Here is a 25,307-nt window from a genome sequence, read left to right as displayed (position 1 = left end):
CAATTTTTGTAGTGGAAGACTTGAGGATTGTTTTGGTAACTCTTAGCTATAAGCTACTGGAGTGAGTGTGTTTTTACACATGTAAAAGCAATGTTAAAGATTGGAAACTAATCTGAATTTGTCATTTTAGTGTCAGTGGAGCCCCCAATCATGTACTTTACATTAAAGTCCCCTCTAGGCTTTAAAGCGGAGTTTGCTTTTTGCAAACAGCAAAAAAGACAAACCAGCCCTTGGGTGCTCATAGGAACTAGTAGGGAAGAGAAGACACATGGGAATGATGTTTACCAAGACCTAGTACCAGTGGTCCAGTAAGTGTTAAGAGTAATTTAGAGGTAGGAAAGGTAGCTTTTAACTGGGAGGATTAGGGAAGTTTCCTAGAAAGGAAAGTATTTGAGGCGCACATGCGGATGTGAGTAGAGTTTAGAAATAGAAATGGAGAAAGTAGGGAGGAACATGATAGACAGAGGTCAGAGGTAGGGAGTTGTGTACGCTTGGCTTCAAATAGGCAAGTTTGACTAGAGAATGAAGAGGAAGAAGAGGAATGGCAGGTGAGACTGGAGCAGTGATTTGGGACCTTATCCCAAGGGGGCTTGAACGGCAGACCTTTCTTTTGCATTCACTTTGCAAAAATGTCAGTTTGATCTACTACCTGTGGCCAGTGAGGATTCTAGGGAACTATCAAACCAGCTTTTCATTTCTATCATGCTTTTTCTTTTTCTTTTTTTTTTTTTTTGGCGGTACGCGGGCCTCTCACTGTTGTGGCCTCTCCCGTTGCGGAGCGCAGGCTCAGCAGCCACGGCTCATGGGCCCAGCCACTCCGCAGCACGCGGGATCTTCCTGGACCGGGGCACGAACCCATGTCCCCTGCATCGGCAGGCGGACTCTCAACCACTGCGCCACCAAGGAAGCCCTTTTTCTTGTTTTAAAATTAGGTTTTCTAGAAGCCTGTGACATTCAGACCTCTGGGAGGGCCTTGAGGCTTAGCTGCTCTTAATATTTATTTATTTACTTAGTTATTTATGGCCGTGTTGGGTCTTCGTTGCTGCGCGTGCGCTTTCTCTAGTTATGGCGAGCAGGGGCTACTCTTTGTTGCGGTGCGTGGGCTTCTCATTGCAGTGGCTTCTCGTTGCGGAGCATGAGCTTTAGGCGCGTTGGCTTCAGTAGTTGCACCACGCGGGCTCAGTAGTTGTGGCTTATGGGCTCTAGGGTGCAGGCTTGGTAGTTGCGGCACACATGGCTTAGTTGCTCCGTGGCATGTGGGATCTTCCCGGACCAGGACTTAAACCCATGTCCCCTGCATTGGCAGGCGGATTCTTAACCACTGTGCCACTAGGGAATTCCCTGGCTTAGCTGCTCTTGACTAAAGACTATTTTAAACTTCTTGAGGAACAGGATTTTTGGTGATGAGGTCACAGAGCAGACCATATTTCTGGAGTTAATTCCCATCTGAAGGAGATGTTCATTGAGTGGGTTTGCTCCCAGCTTTTGCAGTGAATGTTTAAGTTATAAATGTCTGAGCTGGATGGGAGCTGTGATGGGCTGGATAACTGGTTCCTACTTGCTCCTTCCTGCAGGGTGGGGAGAGGGGTCTCTTCCACACACGCCTGCCCTACATCCAGAGCAATGGCCCTGTTCCTGTGTGATATGTTGGCATGCATTTGAAGCATTCGTCTCTTAAAAATAAAAGGGCTTAGAACTATTGCTCATTGTAGTTATGGGGAAACTGAGGCACAGGAAAGCGTCAAGGACTGGCCCAAGGTTTCCTGGTGAAGTAGTGAAAGAACCTGGCCCTGCTTTCAACTTTGCTCTTACCTTTAGTTTATTCCTGCTTTAGGCATCCAGGCCCTGAAGAGTGACTGACACTTCTGATGGAAATGCAGAGCGCCTTGTGTAAGACGCTAGCCCCCACTCATCACCACTACCAGGACTCCTAACTAGGACACATGTGAGCAGAGTTACAGCAGAGTCAATGGTTTCCATTTCTGGCATTCCTGTTTGGGCTACACCACCCTCCCATCAGAGAAGGGTGAGACAGAACCACAGAGGTGGTTCTATCCCTAGGCTATGACCTTCCCTTTTCTCCAGCCCTGTCAAGTTGTGCTGACATCAATTTTAATGAGACTGGTGATACCACTGTGTTGACAGTTTGAAAGGGAGTCAAGTTACCAGCTGACTTAAGCTTCAGCTGCCAAACAGTTGCTCTGCAGGAAAGCCACCAAGATTGAAGCAAGTGTTGAAGTTCTTCCTAGAGCCAATTAGGTCAGCTTCGTAATCTCTGACCAAGTATTTTATAACTTGTCCCAGAGGTGTCAGAAGGGCATATAGAGAAAAGAAAATGACCCTAGAGTTACTCTGATTAAGGGGTCTTGACCCAGGTCAGCATGTGTGTTCGTTACAACGTCACCCCACCCCAGCCCTGGGGAAGAGGAGTGGAGGTGTGGTGAGGGAGGCCTCAGAGAGAACCCAGAGACCTGTTCTAGCCCCAGCCTGGCCACTAGCTGGTATTTGACCCTCCTGAGTCACCTCCCTTCTGTGAACCTTCAGTTCCTTGGCTGAAAATATGGGGCCCAAGCTTAAGCAAGCTTGCAGCTCTGATCCAGCTATACAAATCGGAATGGGGGTATATATTCCAAGTGCTAACCAGCAGTAGACATGCTAGTAGTTAATTACATGCCGTTACTTCCACTTACCCCACCCTCCTGAGGAGTTAGGTAAGGGTTTGGGCTAGTGGGAAATGTCAGAGCTGTGCCTTAGGCTGGTGGAGTAGAAAGGGGTAGACCTGTAGCAAGAGATCATTGAGGAGGCTGTTACAGTTACCTGGACAAGGCTGGATGAGGGCTGCACCCCCAAGACTGACGGTGAATGAGGTGTCATCCAAAAACTGCAACAGGAATACTAGTAAATCTGTTTTACTAGTCAGACTAATCAGACTGGAAGACAGAATTACAGACTTGCCTTAGCATGAGCAGGATGTATATCTGCCCCTAGCGGGGCACTAATGCTCTGAATCAGAGGGAGGGAGCTAAACCGTAATCCTCATTTCACGGGTATGAAAACTGAAGGATTTAGAGGTGAAGTGCTTCTAAAGTCACGTAGCCGGTGAATAGCCAGCCTATTCCAACCCAGCTCTGCCCGAATTCAGTTTCTGCTGTTTGCCAAATGCTCCTCCGTAGGGCTGTCTGGCTCCTGGCTCTGTTCTAATGAGAAAGTTAGTGGACCTATTTCTTTCTTCTCCGGAGCAAAGTAGATGTTGGCTCACAAGACCCTGAGGCTCAGGACAGAGTGAAGACAGAGTGCGAACAGAGCTAGTTTTTAGAATTAGAACCATGAAATGCTTTAGGGGTGCAGGCAAACAGTGGGCACTCTATAAATACAACTACCACTCTTAATCATAATAATTTCACATTGTGAGAGGCAGCCCTGCCATATACCATCTTAGTGAACTGGCAAAAGACCATTTGCTTCTTGGGACTCAGTTTTCCACTTAAAAATTGGGGGTGCCCTGAGCACGCTGTGGTAAGCTAATGAATGTGAGAGTGCTGGACACTGTGAGGGGTGATGTGGAGAACTGCTGGGAACAGCCTACACCATGGGCTTCTCTTAGTGGCCAACTAGGCTAGCACGCATGCAGCGGGGGTTCTGCACAGCTGTGCACCTGGTAGCTGCAGCAGCAGCAGCAGCAGGTGGGTGAGAGGTGGGCATCTGAGCAGAGTGGGTGACCTGGCACTGGGGGAGTCTGGGAGTGGGTGACATGGACTCTAGGGAAGTGAGTAGTGTGCAGGATCCCAGCCAGCCCCTGGTGATAGGAATTCCTGTCAGGCCCTTGGCTTTGTCCATACCAGTGCTGGGTCAGGGCCCTACCTTGTCCCTGATCTGCCATTAGGTTTCACTCCTGCTGGCACATCAGCCCATTGCTTTCCTGTTTCTGTAGCCACCTGGTGCTTCCCACAGCTACCTGTCCAAATCCTACCTACATCCACTCTGCCAAGCTCAGGCCTGACCGGCTCCAGTCTGACCCGTCCTGAGCCCCACTTCTGACAAAAGAATGATGGCCCCCAATGCGTCCATACCATGCTACAGTTCGCATAGCTCACATCCATTATCTTGTTCAAGGGAGGCAGTGTGAGGATTCTGACCCCATCTTTCAAATGAGGGAATTGGGGCTCAGGATGACTGTTGCAAGGCCCCAGAGTGCAGAGCAAGGTCGACTTCTCTCCCTGCCTTGTGCTAATCCCAGGGTAAAGGCCAGGGATGAGCTAGTAACAGTAGACTATTCCACTGGACTTGGGAGAAGCTCATCTCAGAGGATCCCTCTGTGGATGGGAACTTCTGATACCCAGAGCACTCCACAGTGTGGGTGCTTCGGCAGGAGGAAGAGGGAAATGGAAGAAATGAGGCTGAGGAAATCCAAGTTCCCACATCATAGGCCACTTGAGGCCCCTCAGTGTTTCACCCAGGACCTGTCCTCCCTATGTTGCTCAAGGGATCTCCCCACAGCCTGGTTCTCCTGATGCAGCTCAGGAACTTTCAGTGACTTCCCAGTGCCACACACCCCCCAAGTGCACACACACACAACATCCCAAATCACCCTATCAGCCTTACTTCCTGCACCTAATCTCCATATGCCCTACCTGGCCATCCGAACATTCCTGTGTGTTTCACCTTGCTCATGCTGCCTCCTCTGTCTGCACTCTTCCTCCACCTGCATAAGCCAACCATCCCAGTCTTCAAGAACCAGTGCAAAGGCATTAGCCTCCCCAGCAGGCCAGCAGACAGGAAACTTCCCTCCCTGGGTTTCTCATTCAGTGACTTTGATAACTTGTTCTCATGGCCCTGGCACTGGCTACTCTGCTCCCTGTCTTGTCTCCCCTGCTAGAGAGTGAGTGCTCAGGGCCATGGGCCTGAGTCCCTTTGCTGTACCTCACCCACCAGCCCTCAGTGCATATTTCCTCAATGACATTTCCTCACGTGTATTAACTTCCTGGGGCTGCCATAACAAAGTACCATAGACTGGGTAACATAAACAACAGAAGTTTATCGTTTTACAGTTCTGGAGGCTAGAAGTCCAAGGTCAAGGTGTTGGCAGGGTTGGTTCCTCCTGAGGGCTGCAAGGGAAGGTTGTGTTCCAGGCCTCTCTCCCTGGCTTATAGATGGCCATCTTCTCCCTGTGTCTTTCATGTGGGGTTCTTGTGTATGCGTCTGTGCACAAATTTCCCTTTTCTATAAGGACACCTAATCATCTTGGGTTAGGGCCCACCCTAATGAACTCAACTAATTCATCTGCAACAACACTGTTTCCAAGTAAGGTCACATTCTGAGGGACTGGGCATTAGGACTTCAACATATGCATTCTGTGGGGACACAATTCAACTCAGAACGCCAAACACGTGAATTGTGAAAACCTCTGGGCAGAGAATGGCAGTCAGGAGCTTAAAAGGCCCCACAGTTGGGTGTTTGGACATAAATGTGATTAAAAGTCGAACCCAGGAATACAGATTCGGAGAGGAGAGTCAAATCCTGATTTGCCTCTTCCTACCAGTTTTGTGATCTTGTGTAAGTCAGTTATCCCAAACTTTACTGCTGTTTCAAACTACACTAATTCACATTAATTATCCCCACCCCCTTTGAACTTGGAACTGGGAAAAATTATTTTATTTTGAGGAGCAGAAGGCTAAAATGGCAGTGGATGATACAAGTTTACAGAAGGGAGTCTAGAGTCCCAAAAATCAGAACCCACCAATCTGGAGCTAACAAAGTTGTATCTCCAGACACCCATGGAAACTTCTAAAATGCAATGAAATCCAGGATCCCCAGGCAGGAAGAAACCAGATCTCATCTAGTCAAATTCCTCTACTGATGTTGGAAATCCCTCAGCAACATGCCTACCTGACTTTGGTTGGATACCTTGGTGATGGGGACCTCACACTTTATAAGGCAATGTATTTACCATCTTAGAAAGACAGAAAGTTCTTTATCTCCGCAATAGTAAGGCAGCTTTATTTTTTATTATCATGGGTGTTGTTAACTCGATAAGCAGTCTACTTAAAAAGCTCTTACTTATCTAATTTCCTATAACACTCTTGGCTCTAATTTTGCCCCATGGAGCTGCAGAAGGGAAAAATCCAATTTAGCTTTTTAAATGGAGTCTTGCAAATATTTGACAATGTCCATCATGGCTCCCCTAACCCCCAGACTCTCTTCTTCACAATTTATCTCAGATGAATACTCTTGAAAGTTTCACCTATTGAATACTCATGTGACAAGGTTCCAGTATTGGGTTCTTCCATGTTGTAGCATGCATCAGTGCTTCATTCCTTTTTGTTGCCAAGTAATAGTCCACTGAGTGGCTATATTATACTTTATCTGTTGATTAGTTGATGGACATTTGGGTTGTTTCTACTTTTTGGCTTTTATGAATAATATTGCTGTGAACATCTGTGTACAAGTTTTTGTGTGGACACGTGTTTTTATTTCTCTTGGGGATATATCTAGGAGTGGAATTGCTGAGTCATATGGTAATGCCGTGTTTAACCTTTTGAAGAGCTGCCAGATTGTTTCCCAAAGCGGCTGCACCATTTTATATCCCATCAGCAGTGTATGAGGTTTCCAGTCTCTCCACATCCTTTTTATTATCTGTCTTTCTAATTGTAGATATCCTATTGAGTGTGAGGTGGAATCTCATTGTAGCTTTGATTTGCATTTTCCTGATGGTTAATGATGTTGAGCATTTTTCATGTGCTTATCGGTTGGAATATTATCTTTTAATACACGTCTGCATCAATCTGGTTGGCCTCGGGTTGGCAGTATCACATGTTTGAGACCAGGTTGCTATGGGGCGTTCTGGTGTACTGGGGCTGTTTCTAGAGATGGTTGTGAGCTGAGCAGGCAACCAGGAGAGCAGTCAGACTGGGGTTGGTGATGAATATCTGGGAGTCACCCATGAAAACATACATCTCGAAGCTCTGTGAACGGACGATATTCCCAAGGACAGCGTAAGGGAGAAGAGTGAAAGTTGTTAAAGCTTTGGAGACTCTTGGAAGTTAAGAGTGATAGGAGGAAAAAAAATAAAAAATAAAAAAATAAAAATAAATTTAAAAAAAGAGTGATATGAGGAGGTGAGACAACGTAGACTCACTGTCTTTATTTTGGCCACACCGCACAGCTTGAGGGATCTTAGTTCCCCGACCAGGGATTGAACCCGGGCCACCACAGTGAGAGCACCGAGTCCTAACCACTGGACCGCCAGGGAATTCCCTAGACCCACTGTCTTAACTGGGGAGAGGGGATGGGCAGGACCTGCCAGACAGGGGGTTGTAGTGGGGGATGAAGAGGAGATGAGGCTGGTGACAGGCAGAGACTGTCAAGATGAGGTATGAGGATAGGGAAGGTCCTCCAAGCCACAGGCAGTGGAAGCAGGCCAGGGAGCCAGAGCTCAGGATGAGACTTCTTTCTCCCTAAGTATCTGGGGTAAGAACCTTGGGCCGCAGGTCCAGGCTGTTAGAGGTCTCACACCTCTCATCTCCTATGGTCCTCACTACGGCCTCTGGTGGTGGTTGTTTCCATTGGCTGGAAGTTGAGAAGTTCCTTAGCAGGAAGGAACACAGCTGGGAGTGGAACCCAGGCCTGACTTATTCCAAACCCTGTGATTTTTTCAGGACACTATACTGTTTCAACCTCCTGTGGGGGCCCAGTGTGGGAATAGATTATTATCATTTGGAAGGAATTTGGGATAGGGTTCTCAGCTTCAGTGTCGACTCTTCAGAAAGACACTTCCTGACCACCCGTGTAAAGAAGGTCCCCTTGTTAGTCACACACAGCACTCAATTTGTTTCCTTCGTTGCCCTCGTTATCATAGTCCATGATTTTACAGCAGTGCGTGAACATAGTTTACTTTTGTCGTAAACTACATTTACTGTAAAATACAGTTTACAGAAAGAGGGCCACACTCTTTATTCCCCTTTCTATTCCTCGTGCTTGGCGGGGTGCCTAGCATGCAGGAATTATTTGCTGGATGGGTGAGTGAGGTAGCATTTGGAAAATGGAGGCAGGTAAGTTGTGTATCCCAGGTCAAAAATCCTTCCACAGAGACAGTATGAGGTGACTTTCACCTCCCAGACTGCCCCAGGTGTGATGGTGGGCTTGTTCGCTCAGGGACAGTATAAAAATGATGCTTATATTCCAGGAATGAGGACCAAGTTTGAGGAAGCAGGACGTGGGTGTAGGTCAGGGTGTGACCATCAAGCGTGCCTATAAATGGAACAACTGAGAACCTGGGGCACTTGACACCAGGACAGGTCCTCGGCGGCTGGGGTCGGGGAACTTGGGTGCATTAATACTTCACTTCTTCCTCAGAGGAACTTTCCAGAAAGCTGACTTCAGGGAACAGTCATGTTCACCTAAGAGGCTGAATGTGGCCTGAGGAGTAAACGTATGAAGTCAGTTATGCCTCAGTCCTTGCTGTCATCTTTCCTTTTCTGCACTTGGCCGTTCAGAAAATGTTTATTGGCACCTACGAAGTGTTAAGTTCTGTGCTTGGTGCTACGGATATAGTAGGAAAGAGTTCAGGCCCTGCTCTCAAGGAGGTCTTTGTCCTGGAGGACACAGTTATAATATAAGGCTCTAAGCCACATAAGGGCAGAGGCCTGGACTTCTTGTTTGTTCACCATGGTGTCCCTAGGGCTTTGCCCTGGGTTTAGTGCTGAGTAGGTGCTCCAGATGGTTCCAACCCAGAGGAGCTCACAGTCTAGAGAGAATAACAGACAAGAAAAGAGGGAGTCACCATGAAGGGTAGTAAGTGGGCCAAAAGAGGGTCCTATGGGAGCCCAGAGAAGGTCGGTGGGGAGATCAGAGAAGGTCCTGAGAGGAGGTGACTTCTACCCTGAAGGACTTGCAGAAGGACCTGTAGAAGGCAAGGCTCAGCGTGGTGGGTGTAGGGGAGGAGGGAGTGTGCAGGCTTAGGAAACTGCCTGTGCCAAGGCCTGGAGGAGAGAGAACATGATCCTTTAGGGGAACTCAAAAATAGTTCAGTGTAACTAGAGCACAGAGTGGCAAAAAAATTAGGCAGGAGTCCTAGGCTGGAGGAGGCTTTGCGGGAATCAGCTGCAGGAGGGGCTGATGAGCACAGTCAAACTAGCCACTGGGGTCCCAGGCCCCAGGGTCTGAGCTCTAGGAACTGGGTCCAATCCTTGACCTTGACCCTCATGACCCAGCACTCTGGGTACCCTAGTTTCTCCAAAATTAAGTTCTTCCTTGCCCTCTCCTGCCAAAAAAGAAAAGAAAAGACCCCTCATTGGTTTTAATTTGTTTTTAAAGACCTTCCCATATGTTCTCGTCCATTTTGACAGATTGAACACTGATTCATTATCCAAGCAGAAAAAGCAACAGAAAGCACTGGAAACTGGCTTTAAAAACAAGAACGAGGGCTTCCCTGGTGGCGCAGTGGTTGAGAGTCTGCCTGCCAATGCAGGGGACACAGGTTCGTGCCCCAGTCCGGGAAGATCCCACATGCCGCGGAGCGGCTGGGCCCGTGAGCCATGGCCGCTGAGCCTGCGTGTCCAGAGCCTGTGCTCCGCAACGGGAGAGAACACAGCAGTGAGAGGCCCACGTACCGCAAAAAAAAACCCCTAAAAAACAAGAACAAGAGTAGAAGAAAAATTGTATACTTTCCTCCTTATTCGTGGTAGGTACTAAATAAGTACCTACTTTAATTTATTGAAAGTCCTTATTTAACCACAGATAACAACAGCCTAATTTGCTTTTGTGGGATGATCATATTTTTAAATGTGATTTCTTTTTTTTTCCTTTAAACTTAATTTCCACTTATTTATGAACTATGCAAAACCATGATGGTTTTCTTTAGCCCCAAGTGACTGAGTTACTTTAGTGCTGGGTTTAATTTTCTCTGTAATCAGGTCCTGTTGCTCAGCCTTACCCAGGTGTGAAAGACCATTTAAACTTGAGAGACATAAAGCACATGGCATCTAGTCTAGACATATCGCAGACGAATGAACACTGCTGCAATCTCCTTGTCCTTTGGTTGCTTCCTCCTGGCCTCCAAACTTGCACTTCTTCAGAACCGCTCAACTTTGGGACCCCCCTCTAGCCCATGGTCCATTTTCCGTCTAACAACTGAACTTTTCCAAGGAAAAGTCTATTTTTGCCTCCGATGTTTTTTCATCTTCCTTTGGCCACCAAATCCATTTTACCACCAAATCTGCTGTCTCCAGTGGTCCCCCTGCCCCCATGTTCCCACCAAGTTCTGGCTCCTCATTCTCCTGCACTGCTCTGGGCCTTTGAATCTGTGGGTCTCTCCTCCTCAGGACACACACCCTAGTTCTCTGTCCTTCCAGGACGGCTGCACAAGGCTCACCTCTCCACTGCTCATCCCTCTGCACACTCTCTCCTTCAGGAGTCAAACCCATCCTCAGGTTTTCCTCAAAATGGCTCCCACATCTCTCTCTCCAGCCCAGACCTCCACTCAGAGCTTCAGACCTGCCTCTCCTCCTGCCTGGTGGGCAGTTTTACCTGCATATTTACACCAACGTGTTCCAAACCTACCCTTCTCCCTTCCACCCAGAAGTGCCTCCTCCTCTCCTTTCTGTTGTTACTTTGCTCATTAGTTCTGAAAGTCAAGCAGGGAATCAAGTGTTATTTCTTCCTTCAAACTGGTTATTTCTCAGCTTTGTCTGTAACCCAGTATAGTGTATTGCAAGAGCCCTAGGCTAGGAGGCAGTCCAGGGTCCTAATCCCAGCTCCACCACAGCTTTCTGGACGGCTTTGGACAAGTCAGTGAACTTTTTTTTTTTTTGCGGTACGCGGGCCTCTCTCTGGACACGCAGGCTCAGCGTCCATGGCTCACGGGCCTAGCCGTTCCAGGGAAGCCCTCAGTGACCTTTTTGAACTTGTTGCCTCTCGTGTAATAGGACTGGCAACCACTTTTTTTTTTTTTTTTTTGCAGTATGTGGGCCTCTCACTGCTGCGGCCTCTTCCGCTGCGGAGCACGGGCTCCAAACGTGCGGACCCAACGGCCATGGCTCACGGGCCCAGCCGCTCCGCGGCACGTGGGATCCTCCGGGACCGGGGCACGAACTCGCGTCCCCTGCACCGGCAGGCGAACCCCAACCACTGGGCCACCAGGGAAGCCTGGCAACCACTTATTGAAAGCTTACTACAGGCCAAGTACTGTGATTAGGGTGTTCTATACATCATCTCACGAACCTTAAGAGGTGGGGTCTTTATAATTTTCCCATTTCAGAGAAAAAGGAAAATAAAACTCAGAAAGACTAAGGTATTCAGGATCAAGAGCTGGTTAGTGGCATGGGCTGGGCTCGAACCAGCTCTGTAATTCTAACTCCAGAATCTGTATTTCCATTACACTGTAGGGCGCGCACTCTCTCCACGCCGAAGGCACCCAGCCGTCAGCCTCCTTCGGGGAATGTCTGCTCACGGGTAAACGCAGGGACCCCACGACCACCAGACCCCGTGAGCCACAAGCTCAGCTCCGGAGAAGTGCGCGCAGCTTCCTCTTCCCGCCGCACCTCTCCCCTAGAGGGTGGCTCCGCCCCCTGACCTGATTGGCTGTCTGGAGCGAGGCGGCGCTCGAGGATTGGCTGCGCGGTGGTCGCGGGCTGACGTGGCGGGGCCGGTGTGTGGGCTCTGCTGGGCTGCTGACCGAAACGACCAAGGCGGCGGCGGCGGCGGCACCGTGACGGGTGGTGTGGCGCGGAAGCGCGAGCCGCTGCCATGCCGCTGGAGCTGGAGCTGTGTCCCGGGCGCTGGGTGGGCGGGCAGCACCCATGCTTCATCATTGCCGAGATCGGCCAGAACCACCAGGGCGACCTGGACGTGGCCAAGCGCATGATCCGCATGGCCAAGGTGAGGGGACTGTCTAGAGTACTCGGGCGCCGAGCGGGGGGCGGGGCCTGGGGAAGACCGGCCTGGGCAAGGGTGGGGCAGGGCTGCGCAGAGCTGGGGCCATCCTTCCTCTGCCTCTCGGTGCCCTACGTCCGGCCTGCCGTCCAGCTCGCCGGATCCATTTCCAAACGTTTCGAATCCTCTTCAGCCCTCCGCCACCATCCTGATTTGTTTGCATTACTGCATCTGCGCCCCCCCCGCCTTACTCCCAGCTCTCTCGCTCCCTTCTGGTGGCAGAATGATCTTTCTGAAACACAGATTTGATCAGCCGCCTGGCACCTTCAGTGGCTTCCCACTGCCAGCGGGTAGAGTCGAAACCCTTTAATAAAGCCTTCAAGACCTTAATGACCTGGCCCCTTCTTGCCTTTTTTTTTTTTTTTTAATCTCTGACATCTTCCAGCGACAGTGAATTACTTCCAGGAAGTTCCTGAAATTTGCTGTTGTCTCTCTCACCTGCCATTCCTTGTACTTACCTACCTCATAGAGTTGTGAGGATCAAATGAGATAACTCGCGTAAAGCTCTTAGTAGAGTACTTGGCAAATAGGACTCAATACATGTTGGTTATTAGTGATATGATGTTAATGAACATTTATGATCCCTCTTTGGATACTTTCTCCAATCCCTGCCTGCAAAGCTGGGCTCCTGTAATTGTTCCCATCGAATTGTATTGTCACTGTCTGTTTAAACTTCTCTCTTTGTTAGACTGTGAGCCCTCTGAAGGGGAGGCCTGTCACGTTCTTCATCGTGACCCCGGGCCCCACAATAAGTCTGCGCTGTGATTCCTTGGTTTAGCGATAGCTCACTCCATCTTTTTTCCTTTCACTTCCCTTCAGTCAGTGCTGTTCACTCAGTCATTCATGATTAGGTTTTCTGTTACTCCTTCAGGACTAACTCTTATTACTCCTTCAGGACTAGCTTTTATGGAAGCCTACTGAATCATAAAAATACTTTTATTTTTAAATTTTATTTACTTTTTCATTGAAGTATAATTGATTTGCAATAACATTGGTTTCAGGTGTACAACATAATGATTCAATGTTTTTATAGATTATACTCCATTTAAAGTTATTGCAAAATAATGGCTATATTTCCCTGTGCTGTACAATACATCCTTGTTGCTTATTTATTTTATACATAGTAGATGGTGCTTCTTAATCCCCCACTCCTATCTTACCTCTCCCCCTTACTTCTCCCCACTGGTAACCATTAGTTTGTTCTCTAGATCTGTGAGTCTATTTGCAACCTAAGTGTCCGTCAACAGACGAATGGATAAAGAAGATGTGGTTGATATACACAATGGAATATTATTCAAGCATAAAAAAGAATGAAATTCTGCCATTTACAACAATGTGGGTGGACCTGGAGGATATTATGCTTAGTGAAATAAGTCAGAGAAAAACAAATACTCTATGTTATCACTTATGAAATCTAAAAATTAAAATACCTTTAAAGAGTAACAATTGCTAAATTTTTGAATGCTTTCTGGGCCAAGTGCTTTAAATGCACCATCTCATTTAATTCCTACAACAACACAGTGGAATAGATGCTGTTGGTTTCATTTTAAAGGCTCAGAGAAGATCAGTGGCTTATCTGAGGGCCCACAGCTAGTAATTCATGTATTTCAGAGCTTTGCTCTTAGACACAGGGCTCCAGCCTTTGTACTGTAACATTGTTTTCTAGGGGGAGACTTCGGCTCTTAATTTAGGAAACAACCTTATTTTGGAGGTGTCAACTCTGAATGCTGAAGTTGTAAAAATACCTAGAAATAGTGAAGCCATAGAAACAAAGTTATAGTGGTTTTTTTTCTTCTTCCTGTTTTAATTGTGAAGGATAGTTTTCCCCGGGGGAGGAGAATGAAGAGTTTGAGGTTGTGTTATAGTGGAAAGAGCGCTGGACTGGAGTCATGATACCATTTACTAGCTGAATAATCTTGGGCAGCTGGATAATCTTGGACTTTTCCTCTCTAAGCTTCAGTTTCACTTGTTTTATAATATGTATGTATCTTTATTTTTAAACTTAAAGCAATGGAATCTTTTGAAATCCTTACATTTTAGGATTTTTTTTCTTGCCAGATGGAGTCACATTTCCAAGTTTAGTTATCCAGAGTATATTATGTACAAGCTGGCTTGTTCATGTACCAAATCTGTTTACAATATTAAAAGTTGAGTTCTGTCAACTTGGAAAAAATCACATAGTATAAGAGCTGTGAGTTGAGTTTATTCAGTGTCATACTGAGTTTATTCAGTGTCATAACCAGGCAGACAGCCTCTGAGAAACTGTTCTGAAGCAGTGAGGAGGGAGGTAAGTATATATGTGATTTTGATGAAGGGAACCTGTAATCAACCACACATCTCTGTGGAAGGTTGCTGCTAGTCACGAGGAACAGATATCTTAGTTAATGGTTTTAGTGCTTTTCTAAGTATGGGAAGATTCAAGAATCCAGGTTCATAAAAAATTTCTCCTACAAATACTTAACTGTCTAAAGGCCTGTTCTGCCAGTTTTCCTGGAGCACAGAGAGCCTCATTCCTGATCTCTACCCTAAATTACTTTCAGGATATGTTGAAGGTCAGCAGCTGCAGTGGGTAGTGAGTTAATTCTTGTAGAACCAGGTGGCAAGTGACCTTCTTTAATTGGCAGTTCATTCAATTGTTGACCAAAATAAAAATGCGCAACAGAAGAGTTGTGAGCTAAGTTTTATAATGAGGACTATAGCCCAGGATACAGTCTCTCAGTAGATCTGAGAAACTGCTCCAAAGAGGTAGGGGAGAAGCCAGTATATATATGGATTTTTTGGCTAGGAAATACATGTAATCAAGCATGAATCTTGGTAAAAAAAAGTACTGCTAATCACAAAGAACAAATATCTCAAGTTAATGATTTTAGTGCTTTTCTATATATGGGCAAATGCAAGAATCTGGGCTCATTAAAATTTTTCCTGAGACATGCATGTTAGCTATCTGGGGGCTTTTTTTTTTTTTAACATCTTTATTGGGGTATAATTGCTTTACAGTCGTGTGTTAGTTTCTGCTGTATAACAAAGTGAATCAGCTATACACAAACATATATCCCCATATCTCCTCCCTCTTGCGTCTCCCTCCCACCTTCCCTATCCCACCCCTCTAGGTGGACACAAAACACTGAGCTGATCTCCCTGTGCTATGTGGCTGCTTCCCACTAGCTATCTATTTACATTTGGTAGTGTATATAGGTCCACAGCACGCTCTCACTTCATCCCAGCTTACCCTTCCCCCTCCCCATGTCCTCAAGTCCATTCTCTACATCTGTGTCTTTATTCCCGTCCTGCCCTTAGGTTCTTTAGAACCAATTTTTTTTTTATATTCCGTATATATGTGTTAGCATATGGTATTTGTTTTTCTCTTTCTGATTTACTTCACTCTGTTTGACAGTCTCTAGGTCCATCCACCTTACTACAAATAACTCAATTTCGTTTCTTTTTATGGCTGAGTAATATTCCATTGTATATATGTGCCACATCTTCTTTATGCATTCATCTGTTGATGGACACATAGGTTGCTTCCATGTCCTGGCTATTGTAAATAGAGCTGCAATGAACACTGTGGTACATGACGCTTTTTGAATTATGGTTTTCTCAGGGTATATGCCCAGTAGTGGGATCGCTGGGTCATATGGTAGTTCTATTTTTAGTTTTCTAAGGAACCTCCATACTGTTCTCCATAGTCGCTGTATCAATTTACATTCCCACCAACAGTGCAAGAGGGTTCCCTTTTGTCCACACCCTCTCCAGCATTTGTTGTTTGTAGATATTTTGATGATGCCCATTCTGACTGGTGTGAGGTGATGCCTCATTGTAGTTTCGATTTGCATTTCTCTAATGATTAGTGATGTTGAGCATCCTTTCATGTGTTTGTTGGCAATCTGTATATCTTCTTTGGAGAAATGTCTATTTAGGTCTTCTGCCCATTTTTGGACTGGGTTGTTTGTTTTTTTGATACTGAGCTGCATGAGCTGCTTGTAAATTTTAGAGATTAATCCTTTGTCAGTTGCTTTGTTTGCAGCTATTTTCTCCCATTCTGAGGGTTGTCTTTTCATCTTGTTTATGGTTTCCTTTGCTGTGCAAAAGCTTTTAAGTTTCATTAGGTCCCATTTGTTTATTTTTGTTTTTATTTTCATTTCTCTAGGAGGTGGGTCAAAAAGGATCTTGCTGTGATGTATGTAATAGAGTGTTCTGCCTATGTTTTCCTCTAAGAGTTTTATAGTGTCTGGCCTTACATTTAGGTCTTTAATCCATTTTGAATTTATTTTTGTGTATGGAATTAGGGAGTGTTCTAATTTCATTCTTTTACATGTAGCTGTCCAGTTTTCCCAGCACCACTTATTGAAGAGGCTGTCTTTTCTTCATTGTATATTCTTGCCTGCTTTATCAAAGATAAGGTGACCATATGTGTGTGGGTTTATCTCTGGGCTTTCTATCCTGTTCCATTGATCTATATTTCTGTTTTTGTGCCAGTACCATATTGTCTTGATTACTGTAGCTTTGTAGTATAGTCTGAAGTCAGGGAGCCTGATTCCTCCAGCTCTGTTTTTCTTTCTCAAGATTGCTTTGGCTATTCGGGGTCTTTTGTGTTTCCATACAAATTGTGAAATTTTTTGTTCTAGTTCTGTGAAAAATGCCATTGGTAATTTGATAGGGATTGCATTGAATCTGTAGATTGCTTTGGGTAGTATAGTCATTTTCACAATGTTGACTCTTCCAATCCAAGAACATGGTATATCTCTCCATCTGTTTGTATCATCTTTAATTTCTTTCATCAGTGTCTTATACTTTACCGCATACAGGTCTTTTGTCTCCTTAGGTAGGTTTATACCTAGGTATTTAATTCTTTTTGTTGCAATGGTAAATTGAAGTGTTTCCTTAATTTCTCTTTCAGATTTTTCGTCATTAGTGTATAGGAATGCAAGAGATTTCTGTGCATTAATTTTGTATCCTGCTACCTTACCAAATTCATTGATTAGCTCTAGTAGTTTTCTGGTAGCATCTTTGGGATCCTCTATGTATAGTATCATGTCATCTGCAAACAGTGACAGTTTTACTTCTTCTTTTCCAATTTGGATTCCTTTTATTTCTTTTTCTTCTCTGAGTTCTGTGGCTGAAACTTCCAAAACTATGTTGAATAATAGTGGTGAGAGTGGGCAACCTTGTCTTGTACCTGATCTTAGTGGAAATGGTTTCAATGTTTCACCATTGAGAATGATGTTGGCTGTGGGGTTGTCATATACGGCCTTTATTATGTTGAGGTAAGTTCCCTCTATGCCTACTTTCGGGAGAGTTTTTATCATAAATGGGTGTTGAATTTTGTCAAAAGCTTTTTCTGCATCTATTGAGAAGATCATACGGTTTTTCTCCTTCAATTTGTTAATATGGTTTATCACATTGATTGATTTGTATATATTGAAGAATCCTTGCATCCCTGGGGTAAACCCCACTTAATCATGGTGTATGATCCTTTTGATGTGCTGTTGGATTCTGTTTGCTAGTACTTTGTTGAGGATTTTTGCATCTATGTTCATCAGTAATATTGACCTGTTATTTTCTTTCTTTGTGACATCTTTGTCTGGTTTGGTATCAGGGTGATGGTGGCCTCGTAGAATGAGTTTGGGAGTGTTCCTCCCTCTGCTATATTTTGGAAGAGTTTGAGAGGATAGGTGTTAGCTCTTCTCTAAATGTTTGATAGAATTTGCCTGTGAAGCCATCTGGTCCTGGCCTTTTTTTTGGAAGATTTTTTTTTTTTTTCGGTACGTGGGCCTCTCACTGTTGTGGCCTCTCCCGTTCCGGAGCACAGGCTCCAGACGCGCAGGCTCAGCGGCCATGGCTCACGGGCCCAGCCGCTCCGCAGTATGTGGGGTCTTCCCGAACCGGGGCACGAACCCGTGTCCCCTGCATCGGCAGGTGGACTCTCAACCACTGCGCCACCAGGGAAGCCCTGGAAGATTTTTAATCACAGTCTCAATTTCTGTGCTTGTGACTGGTCTGTTTATATTTTCTATTTCTTCCTGGTTCAGTCTCAGGAGGTTGTGCTTTTCTAAGAATGTGTTCATTTCTTCCAGTTTGTCCATTTTATTGGCATAGAGTTGCTTGTAGTAATCTCTCCTGATCCTTTGTATTTCTGTAGTGCCAGTTGTTACTTCTCCTTTTTCATTTCTAATTCTGTTGATTTGAGTCTTCTCCCTTTTTTTCTTGATGAGTCTGGCTAGTGGTTTATCAATTTTGTTTATCTTCTCAAAGAACCAGCTTTTAGTTTTATTGATCTTAGCTATTATTTCCTTCATTTCTTTTTCATATATTTCTGATCTGATCTTTATGATTTCTTTCCTTCTGCTAACTTCGGGGGTTTTTTTGTTCTTCTTTCTCTAATTGCTTTAGGTATAAGGTTAGGTTGTTTATTTGAGATGTTTCTTGTTTCTTGAGGTAGGATTGTATTGCTATAAACGTCCCTCTTAGAATTGCTTTTGCTGCATCCCATAGCTTTTAGGTCATCGTGTTTTAATTGTCATTTGTTTCTAGGTATTTTTTGATTTCCTCTTTGATTTCTTCAGTGATCACTTCGTTATTAAGTAGTGTATTGTTTAGCCTCCATGTGTTTGTATTTTTTACAGATTTTTTTCCTGTAATTGATATCTAGCCTCATAGTGTTGTGGTTGGAAAAGATACTTGATATGATTTCAATTTTCTTAAATTTACCAAGGCTTGATTTGTGACCCAAGATATGATCTATCCTGGAGAATGTTCCATGAGCACTTGAGAAGAAAGTGTATTCTGTTGTGTTCGGATGGAATGTCCTATAAATATCAATTAAGTCCATCTTGTTTAATGTATCATTTAAGGCTTGTGTTTCCTTATTTATTTTCATTTTGGATGATCTGTCCATTGGTGAAAGTGGGGTGTTAAAGTCCCCTAGTATGATTGTGTTACTGTCGATTTCCCCTTTTATGGCTGTTAGCATTTGCCTTATGTATTGAGGTGCTCCTATGTTGGGTGCATAAATATTTACAATTGTTATATCTTCTTCTTGGATTGATCCCTTGATGATTATGTAGTGTCCTTCTTTGTCTCTTGTAATAGTCTTTATTTTAAAGTCCATTTTGTCTGATATGAGAATTGCTACTCCAGCTTTCTTTTGATTTCCATTTGCATGGAATATCTTTTGCCATCCCCTCACTTTCAGTCTGTATGTGTCCCTAGGTCTGAAGTGGGTCCCTTGTAGACAGCAAATATACAGGTGTTTTTGTATCCATTCAGCCAGTCTATGTCTTTTGGTTAGAGCATTTAATCCATTTACATTCAAGGTAGTTATGGATATGTGTGTTCCTATTACCATTTTCTTAACTGTTTTGGGTTTATTATTGTAGGTCCTTTTCTTCTCTTGTGTTTCCTGCCTAGAAAACTTCCTTTAGGATTTGTTGTAAAGCTGGTTTGGTGGTGCTGAATTCTCTTAGCTTTTGCTTGTCTGTAAAGGTTTTAATTTCTCTGTTGAATCTGAATGAGATTCTTGCTGGGTTGAGTAATCTTGGTTGTATGTTTTTCTCTTTCGTCACTTTAAATATGTCCTGCCACTCCCTGCTGGTTTGCAGAGTTTCTGCTGAAAGATCAGCTGTTAACCTTATGGAGATTCCCTTGTATGTTATTTGTTGCTTTTCCCTTGCTGCTTTTAATATTTTTCCTTTGTATTTAATTTTTTTTTTTTTTTTTTTTTTTGGTGGTACGCGGGCCTCTCACCGTTGTGGCCTCTCCTGTTGCGGAGCACAGGCTCCGGACGCGCAGGCTCAGCGGCCATGGCTCACGGGCCCAGCCGCTCCGCGGCACGTGGGATCCTCCTGGACCGGGGCACGAACCCTGTCCCCTGCATCGGCAGGCGGACTCTCAACCACTGCGCCACCAGGGAAGCCCTGTATTTAATTTTTGATAGTTTGATTAATATGTGCCTTGGTGTGTTTCTCCTTGGATTTATCCTGTATGGGACTCTCTGTGCTTCCTGGACTTGATTGACTATTTCCTTTCCCATATTAGGGAAGTTTTCAACTATAATCTCTTCAAATATTTTCTCAGTCCCTTTTTTTATTCTCTTCTTCTTCTGGGACCCCTATAATTCGAATGTTGGTGTGTTTAATGTTCTCCCAGAGGTCTCTGAAACTGTCCTCAATTCTTTTCATTCTTTTTTCTTTATTCAGCTCTGTGGTAGTTATTTCCACTATTTTATCTTCCAGGTCACTTATCTGTTCTTCTGCCTCAGTTATTCTGCTATTGATTCCTTCTGGAGAATTTTTAATTTCATTTATTGTGTTGTTCATCATTGTTTGCTCTTTAGTTCTTCTAGGTCCTTGTTAAACATTTCTTGTATTTTCTCCATTCTATTTCCAAGATTTTTGATCTTTACTCTCATTATTCTGAATTCTTTTTCAGGTAGACTGCCTATTTCCTCTTCATTTGTTTGGTCTAGTGGGTTTTTACCTTGCTCCTTCATCTGCTGTGTAATTCTCTGTCTTCTCATTTTGCTTAACTTACTGTGTTTGAGGTCTCCTTTTCACAGGCTGCAGGTTCATAGTTCCTGTTGTTTTTGATGTTTGCCGCCAGTGGGTAAGGTTGGTTCAGTAGGTTGTGTAGGCTTCCTGGTGGAGGGGACTGGTGCCTGTGTTCTGGTGGATGAGGCTGGATCTTGTATTTCTGGTGGGCAGGACTGCATCTGGTGGTGTGTTTTGGGGTATCTGTGAACTTAGTATGACTTTAGGCAGCCTCTCTGCTAATGGATGGGGTTGTGTTCCTGTCTTGCTAGTTGTTTGGCATGGGGTGTCCAACACTGTAGCTTGCTGGTTGTTGAGTGGAGCTGGGTCTTAGCGTTGAGATGGAGATCTCTGAGAGAGCTTTCACCATTTGATATTACATGGGGCCAGGAGGTCTCTGGTGGACAATGTCCTGAACTCAGCTCTCCCACCTCAGAGGCTCAGGCCTGACACCCGGCTGGAGCACCAAGACCCTGTCAGCCACACGGTAGATCTGCAGTGGATCATAAAATGATATAACTCAGGGACAGCCAGATGAAAGGGATGCATAGGGCAAGGCACGGGGAATGGGAGCAGACTTCCCATGACTTCTCCAGGCGCACCACTCTCCCATCACCTCCACGTGTTCGCCAACCCAGAAGCTCCTCTGGGGGCTTTTTATCCAAAGCACAGAATCCCTCATCCTGTTTTTTCTATCCTGAGTTCCTCTTAGGACTCACTCTCTGGGTGACTACAGTGGGTTGCAACTTAAGCTTTTGTATAATTGGATGATGAGTGACACCCTTTGTTCTTTTCTTTGTTCACCCAATTATTTTTATTTTATTACAATAAAATTTTATTATAATTATATAATATGTATAAAAATATAACTGTGTTACAATTAGAAATTTGCTGATTGAATATACTTTTAACTCTCAAATTTTGATGCAAAGGGCACATCACACCTTGGCTCATTCTGTAGCTTGCTTTTTGCCAGTAGAGAAGCAATAAAAGCTTGAGCAAAGAAACCATCAGCATTATGGTAAAATAGTGACAGTGGTTGTGTTTTCTGAACCAAGAGTTGACCATAGCATTAAACAGATAGAGAAATTTGTCATATTTAGGAAAGAAGCTGAGAAAAGAAGAGGAGGAACCTGCTGTCCTCCCCATACAACTGCTGTCAGGTGGAATGTGGTAGAACTTTATCTTATCTCTTATCATTAGTACTTTCTGCTGTTTTACTTCACTTTACTACTTGCCTAGGTGGAGACAAGCTTTTTAACTTCTTGCGGGTAAGTCTACTTCTTCACACGGAGGTGAGAAGCAAAGGGAAGGAAGCAGTGCTCTGTGAAGATCATGTTCTGCAGCGTTCAGGAAAGCCCTCTGGCCAGCTCTGCCAGAGACTCACTGTGCAGCTTTGGTCAGGTCACTCTAGGCCTTGGGATCTTCATCTAGACAATGAGGACTCTGTTGCCCAAGGTCACTTTCAGGTCTAATGTTCTCTGAACTTCTATCCAGCATCAAGTCCTGACTGTGCCATCTTTTGATTTTTCCAGGAGTAGAAGCAGCACTCTCAGCACAGGCATTTCTGGAGCTGAGGTTTCCAGCAGCATGAAGACCTCTGTGTCTACAGAAATGTCAGCGAGCTGAGACTTTAGAGAGCTTTGCTTAATCTATCTGTTGAGTGGTTTTAAAAAACAATTTTGAAAGATTGGAGGCGGACTGGCAATAAAATTACAGCTTTTATAGTTAGACAATCCAGCTTTTATATTATAGCTTCTGTTAAGTAAAGCTGGGGCATTTCTAAGTTTGCTTGCTTTTGCCCCAGAACCTCTTGTTCAAACGAGATGCCATGCAGAAAAGCAGATGTGCAGAACAGCTAAAAACACAGTTGTTCCTTTGTTTCCCACTCCCATCAGGGGCTCCTCAGCAAGTTACAGGTCCTAGAGCTAGTCCAAATGGCCATTTGTATAGATGGAGAAACTGAGTCCAGAGATAGGAAGTGACTTATCCAAGAGAGTCAGAGTTAAGTCAGATTCTGACTTTTTCCCCTAAATTCTGGCCCAGTTTTCATAGCCTCTGCCGAGTTACACAACTTAAAATCTTCTTTGACTGTTTGATTAATTATTTTTAATATTATAATACAAAACAAAGCAGCCCCCACTTTTTTTTTTTACATTTTAAGAGGGAAAAATACAGCAGAACCCCCATCCCCACCCTTTTATTCCTGTGAGACTTCCTTGCTTTTCCTGTTTCTCTTCTTTGGGAGTTCTTAATGCATCTGTCAATTCATGTTATTTTTTTTTATTTTTATTTTTTTTTGCGGTACGCGGGCCTCTCACTGTTGAGGCCTCTGCCGTTGCGGAGCACAGGCTCCGGACGCGCAGGCTCAGCGGCCATGGCTTATGGGCCCAGCTGCTCCGCGGCATGTGGGATCCTCTCGGACTGGGGCACGAACTCGTGTCCTCTGCATCGGCGGGCAGACTCTCAACCACTGCACCACCAGGGAAGCCCCCCGATGTTATTTTTAAAGATAATAATTTCATAGCAGTTGCCCCAACACTTCTCTTGTCTCTCAGAATCTGTGCAGGGTCATTAAAGGAGACCTAATGTGTGTTGCAGGAGTGTGGCGCTGACTGTGCCAAGTTCCAGAAGAGTGAGCTGGAGTATAAGTTTAATCGGAAAGCCTTGGAGAGGCCGTATACTTCGAAGCATTCCTGGGGGAAGACGTACGGGGAGCACAAACGCCACCTGGAATTCAGCCACGCCCAGTACAAGGAGCTGCAGAAATATGCCGAGGAGGTTGGCATCTTCTTCACTGCCTCCGGCATGGATGAGGTGAGCCCTCTGCCACGCTGCTATTTGTCATTTTAGCAGACCTAGGGGACATCAGGTAGCCCTGTGGCTTTGGCTTAGAGCCAGCTCCAGCCCTTGCTCACTTTAGACTTTTTTGTGCTTTCTGGACCTAGAGTTCCCCATAGCATTAACAAGATAAATGCCCAACTAAACAGGAGGCCAGGGGGATCAGAGGGCCAGTGATGCAGGGAACCATAGTTTTCAAAGCAGGCTGTCTCTGGGAGTAGGGGCCAGCCACCCTGGAACCCCAGAGTCCCTCAAGCCTGTGGAAGATGCCACACTGGGCCAGTTTTCTCCCAGTGGAAAGTGGCCTGGACTCAGGAAACCTCAGTTCTGACAGGAGTCCTCCCCTTGCTGAGTGGCCGTGGCTTATCTGGGTGAGGTGGCATTGCATGATTCAGAAGGCAGTAGCACACAGGATGGCCATGCTGACATACTGGACGAGTCCAGCTGGTGCCAGGTCTTGGGTCCCATCTGCTCTGTAACCTGCCTCAAGACTCCTTTCCGTGCTCTTTTTTCAAATATAAAAAATTTTTATAATTATAAAAATTATACAATGTTATACAATGTCACAGAAAGTTTAGAAAACAGGAAAAAGGGAGAAAAACTGACCCATAATCTCTATATGGCAGCTCTTTTTTTTTTTTTTAATCAGTTAATTAATTAATTTATTTTTGGCTGCGTTGGGTCTTTGTTGCTGCAGGCGGGCTTTCTCTAGTTGCGGCAAGCGGGGGCTACTCTTGTTGCGGCGCGCAGGCTTCACATTGCGGTGGCTTCTCTTGTTGCGGAGCACTGGCTCTAGGCACGCAGTCTTCAGTAGTTGTGGCACACAGGCTCAGTAGTTGTGGCTCGCGGGCTCTAGAGCGCAGGCTCAGTAGTTGTGGCGCATGGGCTTATTTGCTCCGTGGCATGTGGGATCTTCCCGGACCAGGGCTGGAACCCGTGTCCCCTGCATTGGCAGGCAGTTTCTTAACCACTGTGCCACCAGGGAAGTCCCTGGCAGCTCTCTTTATATATTTCCTCCTGAAGTTGTTTTATGTGCATATTTTATTTCCTAGTTGTTATATTTGTGAATGTTGAGTTCCGTGCATGCTTTTCCCAGTTAACATTATCTACAGCTTTTACCCATATCTTGTTTTTTTTTCTCAGCTTTATTGAGATATAATTGACATGTAGCTCTCCATATCTTGTGCTGAAAGTTATTAATGATGGTGTAGTATTTCTTTTGAGGATTTATAATGTATGTAACCATTTCTTTATGTTTGAACATGAGGTTATGTTTTTACTTTCAGTTTTTTGTGCTTATAAATAATGCTGAGATGACCATCTTCTTTTCTGTGGTTTGAATTGTTTCCTTAGGATAGCTTTGCAGTAATGGATCATTAGATGAAACAACATTTTAAAGGCTCTTGAAACACTTAGGATTCTTTTAGTCAACTAGAATATTTGAAGGGAGCCCAGTTCCTTCGCTAGGCCTCTGACCTTTTGTGTCACTATTCCAACCCTAAGATATGTCTGTAAATTGAGTCGAAAGAAACATAACTCTAGCCTAAACCATTGGTAGTTTAAAAAAGGGGGGGAAGCAGAGAACCTAGGTGTCTGTGAAACTTGACAAGTCCAGGCTTCAGTTCCATAGCCCGCTTACAGTAATATATCTTATCCCTACTATGCCCCATTTTGCAGATGAAGAAATGGAGACTCAGAGGGGCCAGGAAGTTTGTACAGTGTCACACAGCTGGGAAATGGGTCTTGAGGGCAGATCTGACGCCTAGTGCAGTGTGCTTTCTGCAGTCCCTCAGCTGCCACCTGGCCGTCCGTCTGGGTGTGTGTGGCTTCCCAAAGCTCAGGAGAGCCTTTGGGCTTCCCCCCTGCTCTTCACCACTCTCGATGTTGGTGGCTGGAGAGTCTTTGGGCCCAAGAGATGCCCTGGGGAAAAGGGGACATATTTTTAGGAAAACCTATCTAAAGTGGTTACTGGGCATTTTTCTGATCCCATCTTAAATAGTACCTCCTCAGGAA

General features: G+C 44.9%; 1 protein-coding gene across 1 annotated transcript in view; it reads left to right on the top strand.

The window, feature by feature from the left end:
* The first annotated feature begins 11,652 nt into the window (after positions 1–11,652).
* Positions 11,653–25,307, top strand: part of NANS (N-acetylneuraminate synthase) — a 29,175-nt gene continuing 15,520 nt past the window's right edge. Inside the window, exons 1-2 of the mRNA XM_067743852.1 lie at positions 11,653–11,874; positions 23,055–23,270. Of these exons, the coding sequence (XP_067599953.1) occupies positions 11,743–11,874; positions 23,055–23,270 (348 nt within the window). The 5' untranslated portion in view covers positions 11,653–11,742. The remainder of the gene's footprint in view (positions 11,875–23,054; positions 23,271–25,307) is intronic.

This window comes from Pseudorca crassidens, chromosome 7 (assembly GCF_039906515.1).
Source record: "Pseudorca crassidens isolate mPseCra1 chromosome 7, mPseCra1.hap1, whole genome shotgun sequence".
Lineage (NCBI taxonomy): Eukaryota > Metazoa > Chordata > Mammalia > Artiodactyla > Delphinidae > Pseudorca > Pseudorca crassidens.
Note: the sequence above shows the minus strand (reverse complement) of the source record. Positions and strands in the feature narration are given on the sequence as shown.